The sequence below is a fragment of the Salmo salar genome, chromosome 04, assembly GCF_965601325.2.
Source record: "Salmo salar chromosome 04, fSalSal1, whole genome shotgun sequence".
Classification (NCBI taxonomy): Eukaryota; Metazoa; Chordata; class Actinopteri; order Salmoniformes; family Salmonidae; genus Salmo; species Salmo salar.
The window spans coordinates 88,528,995-88,546,665 of NC_138294.1; the positions used below are offsets into that span (position 1 = coordinate 88,528,995).

At 42.6% G+C, this 17,671-nt stretch overlaps 1 protein-coding gene across 1 annotated transcript; it reads left to right on the forward strand.

Annotated features, from left to right (window-relative positions):
- The first annotated feature begins 2,661 nt into the window (after positions 1-2,661).
- ca4a (carbonic anhydrase 4a) lies at positions 2,662-17,437 on the forward strand. The gene is made up of 8 exons (XM_014198217.3): positions 2,662-2,810; positions 9,102-9,146; positions 10,795-10,959; positions 11,343-11,488; positions 12,044-12,136; positions 13,809-13,875; positions 14,586-14,749; positions 17,107-17,437. Exons 1-8 carry the CDS (start codon positions 2,750-2,752, stop codon positions 17,284-17,286), a joined length of 921 nt encoding a protein of 306 aa, XP_014053692.1. The 5' UTR covers positions 2,662-2,749; the 3' UTR covers positions 17,287-17,437.
- The last annotated feature ends 234 nt before the right edge of the window (positions 17,438-17,671 follow it).

The following is a 17,671-nucleotide window of genomic DNA, read 5'->3' on the forward strand; positions in this document are numbered from 1 at the left end:
GTGGTACGGAGAGGGACAGTAGAATAGAAACCCTAGTGGTACAGAGGGGGACAGTAGAATGGAAACCCTAGTGGTACGGAGAGGGACAGTAGAATAGAAACCCTAGTGGTACAGAGGGGGACAGTAGAATGGAAACCCTAGTGGTACGGAGGGGGACAGTAGAATGGAAACCCTAGTGGTACGGAGGGGGACAGTAGAATGGAAACCCTAGTGGTACAGAGGGGGACAGTAGAATGGAAACCCTAGTGGTACAGAGGGGGACAGTAGAATGGAAACCCTAGTGGTACAGAGAGGGACAGTAGAATGGAAACCCTAGTGGTACAGAGGGGGAGAGTAGAATGGAAACCCTAGTGGTACAGAGGGGGACAGTAGAATGGAAACCCTAGTGGTACAGAGGGGGACAGTAGAATGGAAACCCTAGTGGTACGGAGGGGGACAGTAGAATGGAAACCCTAGTGGTACGGAGGGGGACAGTAGAATGGAAACCCTAGTGGTACGGAGGGGGACAGTAGAATGGAAACCCTAGTGGTACAGAGGGGGACAGTAGAATGGAAACCCTAGTGGTACAGAGGGGGACAGTAGAATGGAAACCCTAGTGGTACGGGGGGGACAGTAGAATGGAAACCCTAGTGGTACAGAGGGGGACAGTAGAATGGAAACCCTAGTGGTACAGAGGGGGACAGTAGAATGGAAACCCTAGTGGTACGGGGGGGACAGTAGAATGGAAACCCTAGTGGTACGGGGGGGACAGTAGAATGGAAACCCTAGTGGTACAGAGAGGGACAGTAGAATGGAAACCCTAGTGGTACAGAGGGGGACAGTAGAATGGAAACCCTAGTGGTACAGAGGGGGACAGTAGAATGGAAACCCTAGTGGTACAGAGGGGGACAGTAGAATGGAAACCCTAGTGGTACAGAGGGGGACAGTAGAATGGAAACCCTAGTGGTACAGAGAGGGACAGTAGAATGGAAACCCTAGTGGTACAGAGGGGGACAGTAGAATGGAAACCCTAGTGGTACAGAGAGGGACAGTAGAATGGAAACCCTAGTGGTACAGAGGGGGACAGTAGAATGGAAACCCTAGTGGTACAGAGGGGGACAGTAGAATGGAAACCCTAGTGGTACAGAGGGGGACAGTAGAATGGAAACCCTAGTGGTACAGAGGGGGACAGTAGAATGGAAACCCTAGTGGTACAGAGGGGGACAGTAGAATGGAAACCCTAGTGGTACAGAGGGGGACAGTAGAATGGAAACCCTAGTGGTACGGAGGGGGACAGTAGAATGGAAACCCTAGTGGTACAGAGGGGGACAGTAGAATGGAAACCCTAGTGGTACAGAGGGGGACAGTAGAATGGAAACCCTAGTGGTACAGAGGGGGACAGTAGAATGGAAACCCTAGTTGGACAGAGGGGGACAGTAGAATGGAAACCCTAGTGGTACAGAGGGGGACAGTAGAATGGAAACCCTAGTGGTACAGAGGGGGACAGTAGAATGGAAACCCTAGTGGTACAGAGGGGGGCAGTAGAATGGAAACCCTAGTGGTACAGAGGGGGACAGTAGAATGGAAACCCTAGTGGTACAGAGGGGGACAGTAGAATGGAAACCCTAGTGGTACAGAGGGGGACAGTAGAATGGAAACCCTAGTGGTACAGAGGGGGGCAGTAGAATGGAAACCCTAGTGGTACAGAGGGGGGCAGTACTATTAAGCATATTTGAAGAGGGGTTGAAAATGAAAACGATAAACAGAAGGAACCTTATTAAGTGCTTCAAATGTTACAAGAATGTCACAGTACTGAGCCCAACCTAACCGAGCTGTACTGGGCTGACCTGCTTACCAATCCACCATCGGTTCCTTTTCAGCACAGTAGCAGCTATCGGAGCAGCACAGCTTGGGTCGGGCATATTGTGCTTGTGTGTGTCCATGGTGGAGAGGTATTCCCCCTCTGGAAAGAGCATGTTACTGGGTTACAGGCAGGTTATAGCAACCTGTAACCCAGTACCATGCTCATTTCAGAGGGGAAATACCTCTCCACCATGGACACACACACAGACCCTGGCCTGCTGGATGTTTATCAACTCTCTGTCATCTTTCTGAGGTATCCACCGTATCCAGTAGGACAGTGATATTTAAAGTCGGGGTCAGAACAAATATACAGGATATATATTTGGGGTGGTAGGTAGCCCAGCGGTTAAAGAGTTGGATCTGTAGCTGAAAGGTGTCCGGTTCGATACCTGGGGCCGGGCGCTGGAAAAGGTGCTGATAACTGGAGGGCTGCTGGGTTCACATCCTCAAGACATTCCCCTACCATTGGTCCTTGAGCAAGGCCCTTGACCCCACAGCATGCTCTCCATTCAAGAGAGGTGTACTGCAGCTTGAACCTGTGCTTGACTCAACTGTTATGTGTGCTGGGGAGGGGGGGACAATAAAGTTGTATTGTTTGTGATATGCTGCTTAAGTAAATCAGAGGTAGTCTCTCAGAGGTAATCTCTACCTGCATGGTGTTCGTTTAGTGGCAGACGTTTAACACGCCCTCTCGTGTACAGTTGTTCGATTAGAGAAGATATCGGTTGAGGATGTTCAATAGAAGTAATATCCGAGGGGGAGGGGCCAGGGGTGGGCTGTTTCCTGTTGAGTAGGATGATAGATAAGTATAAGACCCTCTTGGAAGAAGAATGCGATCACATTGAAAAAAAATACTCATTGTGTTGTTGCCCTGCGCCGCTCGAACCTGGCAGAGACGCTCTCCAAAATGCAGCATCCCATCCTGGCCGTTTTTCTGGCATCCTTTTTAAAAATCTGCGCCGGTGCAGGTGAGTCGATTTTTAATTAATTGTATTCTGAACTTGGAATGAAAGCTGTAATATCTGTATAAACTATACAATCGTTCAATAAATTAGATTTGTGAATCTAATTTTCATAAATAAACGGGGAAACTAAAAATATATTGATAAGTAGGAATTTACTTATTGTATAGTAAAAATATATATATATATGTATATATATATATATACTAGGTCAATAAATATATATGTAAAAATTATTTTGTAGTCAAACTTATCCAATGTAAGTAAACAGGCGACAACGTACTAATTTCCTACCATTCAAAGCTTTGAGGTAAAATAGTGAGATCACATTACATCCTCTGATCATCCTCTGATTAGCCTATTTATTCATGATGTACCTGATCATTGTTCCGTTTTGAAAGACAGACTACTGATTTCCATTTACATTGTTGATGTTGTAATTGAGGGTTTACATGTATTTTTTTATTTTTATTAAACGGCAACAAATATATTTATTTCATATTTGATAAGCTTTCAAGCATAGGTTTATTAAAATATACCAAGTAGACCAATAACACGTTAAAAACAACTGGTTGAAGTCAGTTTTAGCTGTTATATTTTTGGTATAAGTTCTTTGAAGTTGAAATTACCTTTCATTTGGAAAGGTCCTGTTTGGCTTTATAAAATCCAATGTCGGCGAGCCGCCTCTCAGATATCATCCAATGTTATATTTCAGCATCTATGAAATTGAAAACACTTCTCAGGCTAACTTGATATATATATTTTAAAAAAAACGTATGTAGGATACTACCTTATGATCACAACTAGCCTGAAACATGAAAGAGATGCTTCCGTCCCGCGCACCGCATATCATCACCGCCAAACGCGCGCGTAAATGCGATTCAACACCTGCCATCATGTCCATCATCGAGATTTCACACGCGTTGCTGGCAGAGAGATCCACCGTTCTCCATCCCCTCACCAGGAAAGCACTGTGGCACAGTAAAGTTCAAAGACATACAGTGAAACTAAAGTGTCTCTGTCTGTCAACAAATCAATATGCCAAAGGTGTCAGCTTTGAGGTGTTAACATGATGACCGCTAGATTATGCTGGTCAACTATTAAAAGAAAACGAACAGAGAAGCAGAATCGGATTTTGAAAACAGCTCCGTTATATCAAGCGATCCCCATTCATTCTTCCACGTGCACCTGCACCCTATACGGAATTCAGCACGAGCCAATGAGAGAGACTTGCGTGCTTGCCGCAACGAGACGCAGCATGAGCTCCAAAAAACAAGCTGCGGATAAACGCTAAATCTCTACAAACGTTTTCATGGGAAAAACACACGAGAACTCACATCTTATACAGGTAGGTCTAACGGTTTCATTGACAAAAAATACATGATCTGTTGGCTTTCCCCAGTTGTGAAATGGGTAACGCGCTCAGGAACTATAGGCTGCATGAGGCTGCCTGCTCTGCGGATGTCGAGTACATCGTGCTGTCCCCACTGAGAACGAAATTGGATACCATACTATTTGGATGAAGATAGCAGCCACAAAAGTAAATATCATGCTACGTTGCTTTTGCATCTGATAAGAAGATGCCTTTGACCTTGAGCTTTCACTATTTGAATCCACACAACAACAAAAAATCCCCGTATGCCAATTCACCAATTGCTCCCCAAGTCATAGCCTATCAAATAGCTACATCACATTATATCAAAAATATTTTCTCAAGTGGGCAAATGCAGATGGTTGAACTGGTTGGTTTGTGCACTGTCTGATGTCACTTCTGCTCTTTGGGGCTCACGAGCGGCGCAGCTGCTAAGGCACTGCATCTCAGTGCTAGAGGCGTCATTACAGACACCCTGGTTCGAATCCAGGCTGTATCACAACCGACCGTGATTGGGAGTCCCATAGGGCGGCGCACAATTGGCCCAGCGTCGTCCGGGTTTGGCCGCTGTATACCGTCATTGTAAATAACAATTGATTCTTAACTGACCAATAAAAATGATAGAGGAATTGTTCCCTTTGCATCCCAAAAGACACACTGACCTCATGCCAACCACTTGAATATCACCAAAGCCCCATTTGCTATATCATCTGTAAACCTTTGATTATTATGGTTCTTTCATATCCCCTTGTAATTCAGCCTAGTCTCATAGACTAGACGTAACATAGTAAATGTAAAACAGAGATGTTCAAATTAGTATAATATGTAGGGTGGTTGGTCGGGGTGGGTGTATAACGCAAACATCTAGCAACCCAAAGGTTGCGAGTTCGAATCTCATCAGTTTAGATAGTTAGCAAGTTTTCAACTACTTACTACCTTTTAGCTACTTTGCCACTACTTAGCATGTTAGCTAACCCTTCCCCTAACCTTAACCCTTCCCCTTTAACCTAACACATACTGTAAACTTAATCCTAACATTAACCCCTAACCCTAACCCCTAGCCTAGCTAATATTAGCCTGCTAGTTAATGTTAGCTAACCTACCCCACCTAGCTAGAATTCATAACATATCATACGTTTTGTAAATTTGTAACATATTGTATGTTTGCAAATTCGTAACTTATTGTACGTTTTACATATTCGTAATATATAATACGAATTGTAATTTGTAACATATAATACGAATTGTAATTTGTAACATACCGTATGAAATGGGTGATGAACATCCACAAATGAATACATACCATACAAAACATAACATATCATACAAAATGGAGTGTTCCAAATTTACGTACCGAATAATACGAAATTCTCTGAGACCAGGTTGTGTAATTGTCTATATCTAGTCGAGAGTAAATTCCCTATACAACCTACAGACTGTGATACGTGTGGAGAGCGGTTGTGTACGGCATAGAGATCACCATGACACATCTCAGATCTCTCTCTCCGCTGTCTTTGTTTAACACGTCCTAATATCCTAATGAAGTCTGCAAATGTGCAGACAGACTTATTTATTTTTCTTTCGTTGCCTTTTGTTTCTCTTTGACAGTTTCCTATTTCTTGGCTGCTCAAAACCTCGCTCCCCTGGGAGTGCGCACTCAGTTCAACACCATTTGAGAACCCATTGTTCAATGTTACTTTGCCCTGCATTGGTATAAAGATCAAAGCAGCGTCGAGGTCTGAACTATCAGCAGATCAGCTATTGGTCACACAGGAATTGTGAGCACGGAAATCTGATTAGATGCCAATTAACAGAAGCAGGCTTTGTTTATAGGATAATTGATTGACATTAAGGACTGTGTTAAGGACTGTGTAAGTTTATAAAATGCGTTAATACACACCATACCTATTCCTCTGAGAAAAGCAGTATTCAAATACACTATTCCACTCATGCATGGTTTACAAATGCCATTTAAAATACACTATTCAAAATACACTATTCCAAATGTTTACAAATGCCTTTAGAGCATATTAATCTTCTTTTGTTGGACAATAGTGAAAAGATAACGGTTGTGATGGTGCTGCTAGTGCGTTTGGTAACGGACATGAAGTCATCTAGGAAGTTTAACTCTTAGAAGTAATTCTACAGGTGGAAGTTGGGTTAGGGATTATGTAGGCCAGGGTAGAAGGGGAGGCTACTTGGCCAATGAAGGCATTAGTAATTCTACAGGTGGAAGTTGGGGTAGGGATTATGTAGGCCAAGGTAGAAGGGGAGGCTACTTGGTCAATGAAGGCATTAGCCGATAGGCGTTGGTACATTTTAATTATGACTTAGCCCACACATTTAAAGGCTTTTCAACTTGCAAACCCTGGTCCGACTCCAGGTATACGTGACAAAAGCGGTTGCTTAGGGCCCCCGGCAACTATTTTAGGAACTGTGTCGGGGTCTGAACTTACTATTGAGAGTAAGAATAATACAACACACCAGGTGCAATTTAGAAGTTTATCTATTGTTACGTCAGTCACTAACAGTCAATAAATTAGCCATGTCAGCTAACAACGTTTAGATTGGTAGTTAGCCTAGTCAGCTAACAATGTTTAGATTGGTGGTTAGCCATGTCAGCTAACAATGTTTAGATTGGTAGTTAGCCTAGTCAGCTAACAATGTTTAGATTGGTAGTTAGCCTAGTCAGCTAACAATGTTTAGATTGGTAGTTAGCCATGTCAGCTAACAATGTTTAGATTGGTAGTTAGCCATGTCAGCTAACAATGTTTAGATTGGTAGTTAGACATGTCAGCTAACAATGTTTAGATTGGTAGTTAGCCATGTCAGCTAACAATGTTTAGATTGGTAGTTAGCCATGTCAGCTAACAATGTTTAGATTGGTAGTTAGCCATGTCAGCTAACAATGTTTAGATTGGTAGTTAGCCATGTCAGCTAACAATGTTTAGATTGGAGCTATCTGGACTTGTAGTAATCATGGCCGAACACTGACCGGGCTCACAGGATAAGTGCCCAGGGCCCTGACCTCCATGGGGCCTCTATTGATTGTGTTAGTCACTCTCACTCAGATATCATATTAACATGCCATAAGTCATGGCAAAATGTGTAGAATTGCAACAAATTAGCTTTAAAACGGCAAAAATATATCTCCACCCCATGGCAAAATGGATAGAATTGCTGGAAATTAGCTGTAAAACTGCAAAAAATATATATATTTCTCTGCCTCATGGCAAAATGAGTAGAATTGTCTGAAATGTGTTATAAAATTACAGCATTTTATTTGCACGCAATTGCAAAATGTGTAGAATTGCAGGAAAATAACCTTAAAATACAAATTTGATTTGCAATTCTACACATTTTGCCATGGTGTTGTAAAGAAAATGTTAGTTTTAAAGCAAGTTTTCTGCAATTGTAGACATTTTGCAATTGCGTGCAAACAAAATGCTGCAATTTTATAACACATTTCAGACAATGCTACCACTTTAATGTTCTACTGCAAAGGGAGTGTGTGGGGGGGGGGGGGCAAACCAAATTTAGTTTAGGGACCCCAAAAGGTGCAAACCCACAACAGTGTCAGGACTTGGATTTTTTTTATGCCACTTAGCATCTATTTGTGGTTATAATTGTTTAGTTCTATTTTAATACTAGAGCACCTGTGGTTGTTTTGGAGTACCCAAAGTGCTCCTGCTACTTATTTATCTTCCTCCCTGTATGGTGCTGGCTCTTTTCTTTGATCAGCTTGAAGGTTATTTATTTATTGAAAACATTATATTAATAATGGCACCATATGGGTACACTCTGTGACCTTCCAAGTCTAGACCCCCTGCAGAGTTTATTTGTGCTTATTTTTTTTTTATAGCCATGATCACACCAGAAGGAAATGGGCTTACCAACTAACGGTGGCAAAAAAAGAAACCAGGAATTTGTACCCAATTCACAGCACTTCCTTCAGCTCCGGGAGGAGAAACTTCCAGTCCAGCACTAATAACACTGTATATTCAGCTTTTGTATTTCCATAAATATTCGATCTGTGAGACAGCAGTAGATATTTGTCTCGGAGCAAGAGCTAAATGGAAACATGTAAGTCCATTGTGAAATATTAATAAACTTTCAAAACAAGCGTGAGAAGTTGTCCTTTGATGTTAAATATTTTAAAAAAAAATTGTATTTATTCTGATAGCACGTAAACTTGTTAGTGTGCCTTTGTGTACTTGAACAATAGAAAACACAATTCCTGTGTATTAGGAGCATTTGTATGACCGGCAATAACAGTTGACTTTAAGCAAAACTTGAACAATTCATTGTTTGCGGAAAAGCGAAAATAAAGGAACTATTGATAATAGTCAGATTTGATAAATATCTTTGAAATCTTGCGGATGCGGTTTCTGGTCATTCTCCAGAATAACTGCTGTTCGTAACGTCCATCCTCCTCCCTCCCCTTAGTTCTCAAAATAGACTGCAGTGCAGAATGTTGTTAACTGTGAGGGTTAACAATATGATGAGTGTATAAACATTGTTTACTCGGGTGATAACTGCCTCCGTCCAGAAAGAGATATATAAATGGAGTGTGTGGGGCCATAGAATTAGAATATATTGGGCCATAGCATTAGAATGTATGGGGCCATAGAATTAGAATATATTGGGCCATAGAATTAGAATGTATGGGGCCATAGAATTAGAATGTATGGGGCCATAGAATTAGAATGTATGGGGCCATAGAATTAGAATATATTGGGCCATAGAATTAGAATATATTGGGCCATAGCTTTAGAATGTATGGGGCTGCCGTAGGATTAGAATGTATGGGGCCATAGAATTAGAATGTATGGGGCCGCCATAGGATTAGAATGTATGGGGCCGCCATAGGATTAGAATGTATTCTGATCATGTATGACATACTGATATTTGTCATGTTGTTTCAGATTGGTGCTACCAGTCCCAACATACCTGTGACACCCCTTGTGATGGTGAGTTTGAAACACAGTGATGAAGAAGAAATGTCATGTTAAATCTGTCCACACAACACAGTGATGAAGAAGAAATGTCATGTTAAATCTGTCCACACAACACAGTGATGAAGAAGAAATGTCATGTTAAATCTGTCCACACAACACAGTGATGAAGAAGAAATGTCATGTTAAATCTGTCCACACAACACAGTGATGAAGAAGAAATGTCATGTTAAATCTGTCCACACAACACAGTGATGAAGAAGAAATGTCATGTTAAATCTGTCCACACAACACAGTGATGAAGAAGAAATGTCATGTTGAATCTGTCCACACAACACAGTGATGAAGAAGAAATGTCATGTTAAATCTGTCCACACAACACAGTGATGAAGAAGAAATGTCATGTTAAATCTGTCCACACAACACAGTGATGAAGAAGAAATGTCATGTTAAATCTGTCCACACAACACAGTGATGAAGAAGAAATGTCATGTTAAATCTGTCCACACAACACAGTGATGAAGAAGAAATGTCATGTTGAATCTGTCCACACAACACAGTGATGAAGAAGAAATGTCATGTTAAATCTGTCCACACAACACAGTGATGAAGAAGAAATGTCATGTTAAATCTGTCCACACAACACAGTGATGAAGAAGAAATGTCATGTTGAATCTGTCCACACAACACAGTGATGAAGAAGAAATGTCATGTTAAATCTGTCCACACAACACAGTGATGAAGAAGAAATGTCATGTTAAATCTGTCCACACAACACAGTGATGAAGAAGAAATGTCATGTTAAATCTGTCCACACAACACAGTGAAGACTCTGCTCTGACTGTGTCCTTTAGTTCATCTTTGTCATGTCACAATCACAAGTTCAAGTTATTTAAGCAGGGACTTGACAGTTACAGCAATAAATCCACTTCCTTTCCACCTGTCCATCCGTCCAAACCTGTCCATCCATCCAAACCCCTCCCTCCCTCCCTCCCTCCCTCCCTCCCTCCCTCCCTCCCTCCCTCCCTCCCTCCCTCCCTCCCTCCCTCACTCCCTCACTCACTCACTCACTCACTCACTCACTCACTCACTCACTCACTCACTCACTCCTTCCCTCCCTCCCTCCCTCCCTCCCTCCCTCCCTCCCTCCCTCCCTCCCTCACTCACTCACTCACTCACTCACTCACTCACTCACTCACTCACTCACTCACTCACTCACTCACTCACTCACTCACTCCTTCCCTCACTCACTCCCTCCCTCACTCACTCACTCACTCACTCACTCACTCACTCACTCACTCACTCACTCCCTCCCTCCCTCACTCACTCACTCACTCACTCACTCCTTCCCTCCCTCTCTCACTCCCTCCCTCCCTCCCTCCCTCTCTCACTCACTCCTTCCCTCCCTCCCTCCCTCCCTCCCTCCCTCCCTCCCTCCCTCACTCACTCACTCACTCACTCACTCACTCACTCACTCACTCACTCACTCACTCACTCACTCACTCACTCCTTCCCTCCCTCCCTCCCTCCCTCCCTCCTTCCCTCCCTCCCTCCCGATGAAACACTTACCCACTCCTCAAAACATTTGTACTCAGACAGATATAATAAACTAGAACATGCTGTCACCCGAATGATGTGTATTTTTATCCTCACTGTTCTACAGGACCAGAGAAGTGGGATCATGTCAACAGAGTCTGTGCTGGCGAGAACCAATCCCCCATCAACATCGTCCACAGGAAGACCGTACCAGACATGCGCCTCACACCCTTCCAGTTCAAACAGTACCAGGATTCCTTCCAAGGCCTGATCAAAAACAACGGACACTCAGGTATGTTTCATTAAGGCCCCTGAACAGTCTTTCAACGGACACTCTGGTATGTTTCATTAAGGCCCCTGAACAGTCTTTCAATGGACACTCTGGCATGTTTCATTAAGGCCCCTGAACAGTCTTTCAACGGACACTCTGGTATGTTTCATTAAGGCCACTAAACAGTCTTTCCTCATGCCTACCTGAACTTTATCTAAATTATGTGAAGATGCTTTTATTTATTGAAATTGTTTACATTCAAAGACAAAACATGTTGTTGTTGATCCCAATAACCCACCACTTCCCTCCAGAAGCATGTCGTTTCCTAGCAACAAAAATCTAGAAAGATCTATATAACATCTATATTTCAGTTAATCTAATTTCCACTGTGTTATCCCCTCCAGTTCAGGTGAGCGTGCCTCACGATGCCTATGTGATTGGTGGAGACCTGGAGACGCCCTATAAGGCAGTGCAGTTCCACCTGCACTGGGGCAAGAACGGAGGACCAGGATCAGAACACACCATCGACGGAGAGCAGTACCCCATGGAGGTAATGTTATGTAGGACAGCCACTGTCTGACACACACACACACACACACACACACACACACACACACACACACACACACACACACACACACACTGAGCGGCGTAGGCAAGATGCAATATACTGTGTTTTATACCATCTATTTCATCTTGCGTATGCCGCTCTGTCATTGCTCATCCATATATTTATAGTTATATATTCTTATTCCATTCCTTTACTTAGATTTGTGTGTATTAGGAAGTTGTTGTGGAATTGTTAGATTACTTGTTAGATATTACTGCACTGTCGGAACCAGAAGCACAAGCATTTCGCTACACTCTCAATAACATCTGCTAACCGTGTGTGTGTGTGTGTGACCAATAAAGTTTGATTTTGATTTTGACGCACACGAACACACTTTTTATATTTTTGTTTCTTTAAATGTTCTTATCAGTGTCAATCCATAACAGAGGATCGCAGTCCAATTGAAAATGAGCTGAAACGGAGTCCAGATGAAGGTTTTTAAAAATGCTACAAAGTCTCAGAGTGATAAGGACTTTTCTATTTACTTTTCTACAGCTGCATATTGTTCACATGAAACAGCAGCACTCAAACTTGGGAGATGCCTTGAAAGATCCATCCGGAGTTGCAGTCCTGGGATTCTTCTACGAGGTTAACATTTCAATATGTTTGAATGGTCTTTGCCATAGCCAGTCAGTCTTTGACTTTTGAATACACATATCCGTGGCAACACTTGTAAATGAAATGACATCATAGCACCCAGCATTTGTCTTGTATGTGATATACTGTGTGTTTTATATATTGACGTATATTTAGTGCATTCAGAAAGTATTCACTCCCCTTGACGTATTCTACGTTTTGTTGTGTTACAGCCTGAATTCAAAATGGATTACATTGTTGTTTTTCTCACCCATCTACACACTATACCCCATAATGACAAAGGGAAATCATATTTTGTAGAAAAGTTAGCAAATTTATTGAAAATTAAATACATAAATATCTAATTTAAATAAGTATTCACCCCTGAGTCAATACTTTGAAGAAGCACCTTTGGCAGTGATTACAGCTGTGAGTCTTTCTGGTTAAATATCTAAGAGCTTTCCACACCTGGATTGTTCAACATTTGCCCATTTATTCTTTTCAAAATTCTTCAAGCTCTGTCAAATTGGTTCTTGATCATTGCTAGACAACCATTTTCAGGTCTTGCCATAGTTTTTGGATAGGGTTTTTCCTGTGCTTAACTTCATTCCATTTATTTTTTATCCTGCAAAACTCCCCAGTTCTTAACGATTACAAGTATACCCATAACATGATGCAGCCACCACTATGCTTGAAAACATGGAGAATGGTACTCAGTAATGTGTTGTATTGGATTTGACACAAACATAACACTTTGTATTCAGGACAAAAAGTGAATTGCTTTGGCACATTTTGTGCAGTATTACTTTAGTGCCTTGTTCCAAACAGGATGCATGTTTTGTAGTATTTGTATTCTGTACAGGCTTCCTTATCATCACTCTGTCATTTAGGTTAGTATTGAGAAGTAACTACAATGTTGTTGATCCGTCTTCTGTTTTCTCCTATCACAGCCATTAAACTCTAGAATAGTTACAAAGTCACCATTGGCCTCATGGTGAAATCCCTGAGCGGTTTCCTTCCTCTCCGGCAACTGAGTTAGGAAGGAAGTTAGGAAGGACACCGGTTTCTTCTCGTTACTGGGTGTATTGATACACCATCCTAAATGTAATTAATAACTTCACCATGCTCAAAGGGATATTCAATGTCTGCTTTTTTAAATATTTGTTTATTTTTTACCCATTTACCAATTGGTGTCCTTCTTTGCGAGGCATTGGAAACCTCTCTGGTCTTCGTGGTTGAACCTGTGTTTGAAATTCACTGCCTGACTGAGGAACCTTACAATTATCTGTATATGTGGGGTACAGAGCTGAGGTAGTCCTTAAAAATATAATGTTAAACACTATTATTGCACACAGTGAGTCCATGCAACTTATTATGTGACTTGTTAAGCAAATGTTTACTCCTGAACTTATTTAGGTCTGCCATAACAAAGGGGTTGAATACTTATTGACTCAAGACCTTCCAGCTTGTTGTTTTTTTTTATTAATGAAAAGAAATAGAAAAACTTAATTCCACTTTGACATTATGGGGTATTATGCATAGGCCATTGACACAACATCTAAATGTAAATCCATTTGAAATGCAGGCTGTAACTCAACAAAGTGTGGAAAAGGTCAAGGGGTGTGAATACTCTCTGAAGGCACTGTATACTCGAGTCATGATTCTTATTTTGTACCATCGTCAGGAATCTCTCAGTGAAAACCGAAAATATGACCCCATTGTAAAAGCTCTCCAGAGCATCAGGACGACTCGTGAGTATATTTTATCGCTAATGTTAGATCTCTCCAGAGCATCAGTACGACTGGTGAGTATATTTTATCGCTAATGTTAGATCTCTCCAGAGCATCAGTACGACTGGTAAGTATATTTTATCGCTAATGTTAGATCTCTCCAGAGCATCAGTACGACTGGTGAGTATATTTTATCGCTAATGTTAGATCTCTCCAGAGCATCAGTACGACTGGTGAGTATATTTCATAACTAATGTATGGGTTATTCAGATCCATCTTGCTGAAGATATGGCATGTATCATAAATTGGATGTACGAAGCTGGAAGCATCTTTGTACATGTAATAATGTACATGATACGTTATGCTCCTGTATAGCAGATACTGTTCATCCTTACAGTTTCATTTAATTGACATGCAACGAGAGAGACTGAGGAGATTTGATGTCTTCACTAATGTCTTCAATGCTTTCCTCTGTGTCTTGTCCTATCTGCCTCGAGATGCCAAATATTTTCATGAATTCATGCTAAGATTAATGTACCCTTTTGTATGTAACTTGTGCATCGCAGATACAATCTGTTTCAATGCTCTATGTTTCTCCCATGTCTTGTCTGTTGGCATGTACCAACACCAATGTTTTGCTAAGATTTAATATAAGTTCTGTGTAGCAGATACAATTTGTCTCCATTTGTTTCAGGGCTCAATGTTTCTGATTGTACGCTGTGCTGTTGCAGATGCTCAAGCCACTCTGAGTGCTGTGTCTCTGGAGCAGCTGATTCCTCCCCAGCAGAACCTGACCAACTACTACCGTTACAAAGGCTCCCTCACCACCCCCAACTGCACTGAGTCTGTGGTCTGGACCGTGTTTGAGAAGCCAATTCCTCTCAGCAAAAACCAGGTACAGCAGCCGTTTAACCCAACGTCTTGTTGGTACATTAGGAAACACTCTGAAAGCAGAACAGTTATGTGGTGGAGAACCGTAGCATTCAGAACAGTTATGGGGTGGAGAACCGTAGCATTCAGAACAGTTATACGGTGGAGAACCGTAGCATTCAGAACAGTTATGGGGTGGAGAACCGTAGCATTCAGAACAGTTATGGGGTGGAGAACCGTAGCATTCAGAACAGTTATACGGTGGAGAACCGTAGCATTCAGAACAGTTATGGGGTGGAGAACCGTAGCATTCAGAACAGTTATGGGGTGGAGAACCGTAGCATTCAGAACAGTTATACGGTGGAGAACCGTAGCATTCAGAACAGTTATGGGGTGGAGAACCGTAGCATTCAGAACAGTTATGGGGTGGAGAACCGTAGCATTCAGAACAGTTATGTGGTGGAGAACCGTAGCATTCAGAACAGTTATACGGTGGAGAACCGTAGCATTCAGAACAGTTATGTGGTGGAGAACCGTAGCATTCAGAACAGTTATGGGGTGGAGAACCGTAGCATTCAGAACAGTTATGGGGTGGAGAACCGTAGCATTCAGAACAGTTATACGGTGGAGAACCGTAGCATTCAGAACAGTTATGCGGTGGAGAACCGTAGCATTCAGAACAGTTATGCGGTGGAGAACCGTAGCATTCAGAACAGTTATGCGGTGGAGAATCGTAGCATTCAGAACAGTTATACGGTGGAGAACCGTAGCATTCAGAACAGTTATGGGGTGGAGAACCGTAGCATTCAGAACAGTTATACGGTGGAGAACCGTAGCATTCAGAACAGTTATATGGCGGAGAACCGTAGCATTCAGAACAGTTATGCGGTGGAGAACCGTAGCATTCAGAACAGTTATACGGTGGAGAACCGTAGCATTCAGAACAGTTATGCGGTGGAGAACCGTAGCATTCAGAACAGTTATGGGGTGGAGAACCGTAGCATTCAGAACAGTTATACGGTGGAGAACCGTAGCATTCAGAACAGTTATGTGGTGGAGAACCGTAGCATTCAGAACAGTTATACGGTGGAGAACCGTAGCATTCAGAACAGTTATACGGTGGAGAACCGTAGCATTCAGAACAGTTATGGGGTGGAGAACCGTAGCATTCAGAACAGTTATGGGGTGGAGAACCGTAGCATTCAGAACAGTTATGGGGTGGAGAACCGTAGCATTCAGAACAGTTATGGGGTGGAGAAACGTAGCATTCAGAACAGTTATACGGTGGAGAACCGTAGCATTCAGAACAGTTATGCGGTGGAGAACCGTAGCATTCAGAACAGTTATGCGGTGGAGAATCGTAGCATTCAGAACAGTTATACGGTGGAGAACCGAAGCATTCAGAACAGTTATGCGGTGGAGAACCGTAGCATTCAGAACAGTTATGCGGTGGAGAATCATAGCATTCAGAACAGTTATGCGGTGGAGAACCGTAGCATTCAGAACAGTTATGCGGTGGAGAATCGTAGCATTCAGAACAGTTATATGGTGGAGAACCGTAGCATTCAGAACAGTTATACGGTGGAGAACCGTAGCATTCAGAACAGTTATGCGGTGGAGAATCGAAGCATTCAGAACAGTTATATGGTGGAGAACCGTAGCATTCAGAACAGTTATGGGGTGGAGAACCGTAGCATTCAGAACAGTTATGCGGTGGAGAACCGTAGCATTCAGAACAGTTATACGGTGGAGAACCGAAGCATTCAGAACAGTTATATGGTGGAGAACCGTAGCATTCAGAACAGTTATACGGTGGAGAACCGTAGCATTCAGAACAGTTATGGGGTGGAGAACCGTAGCATTCAGAACAGTTATACGGTGGAGAACCGTAGCATTCAGAACAGTTATGGGGTGGAGAACCGTAGCATTCAGAACAGTTATACGGTGGAGAACCGTAGCATTCAGAACAGTTATGCGGTGGAGAACCGTAGCATTCAGAACAGTTATACAGTGGAGAACCGTAGCATTCAGAACAGTTATGGGGTGGAGAACCGTAGCATTCAGAACAGTTATGGGGTGGAGAACCGTAGCATTCAGAACAGTTATGCGGTGGAGAATCGTAGCATTCAGAACAGTTATACGGTGGAGAACCGTAGCATTCAGAACAGTTATATGGCGGAGAACCGTAGCATTCAGAACAGTTATACGGTGGAGAACCGTAGCATTCAGAACAGTTATAGAGTAGTTATTCGAGTAGTTGAACAAACCCTACCAGTAGATACACTGTTCGTTTGATGTGATGCTACTTATTTTTACTATTATTAGTATCAGCTGCGTCTCTCTGTGACCTTTGTGTGTCTGCCTGTTGGTTCTGTCTTCCAGCTGCTTAAGTTTTCAGAACTCCAGTTTAAGGATGGCAAGGACATGGTGGATACCTTCCGGCCGGTGCAGCGCCTGAACCGTCGCGTAGTGTACCGGTCTGGAGGCGCAGTGGTACTGGCCAGCGTCGTGCTCCTCGTGGCTTCTGTCGCCATGGCGATGGGCCTGTCACAGCTCAATTAGAGGAAGGCATTCCGACGCGAGCGAGCCGCACCACCACCACCACCACCACCACCAGCATGAACACCATGAGTTCTCAGAACCAACCACCAAATCAGCAAACTAAACTAAACTACAGCACCAATTAACCAACATCCATGCCCTAACATTTGACAACTCTCAGCCTGATAACCAACATGCCCCAGGCCCCTTTACAACGACCTATAGGGATTCATTCGTTCTCAAACTCTAGTATTAAAGTTCACGAGTTCTACAGTTCATAAGTTCAACATCCCTCCCTGTTCAATGTCGGGTCAATTTAGAGTCCTCAGTCTAAAGTTACAATACAAAATGTGAGGACCCTTTGCTCTGTGTTCAGGTGGTCAGGCTGCTGCTATAGGCTAAACAT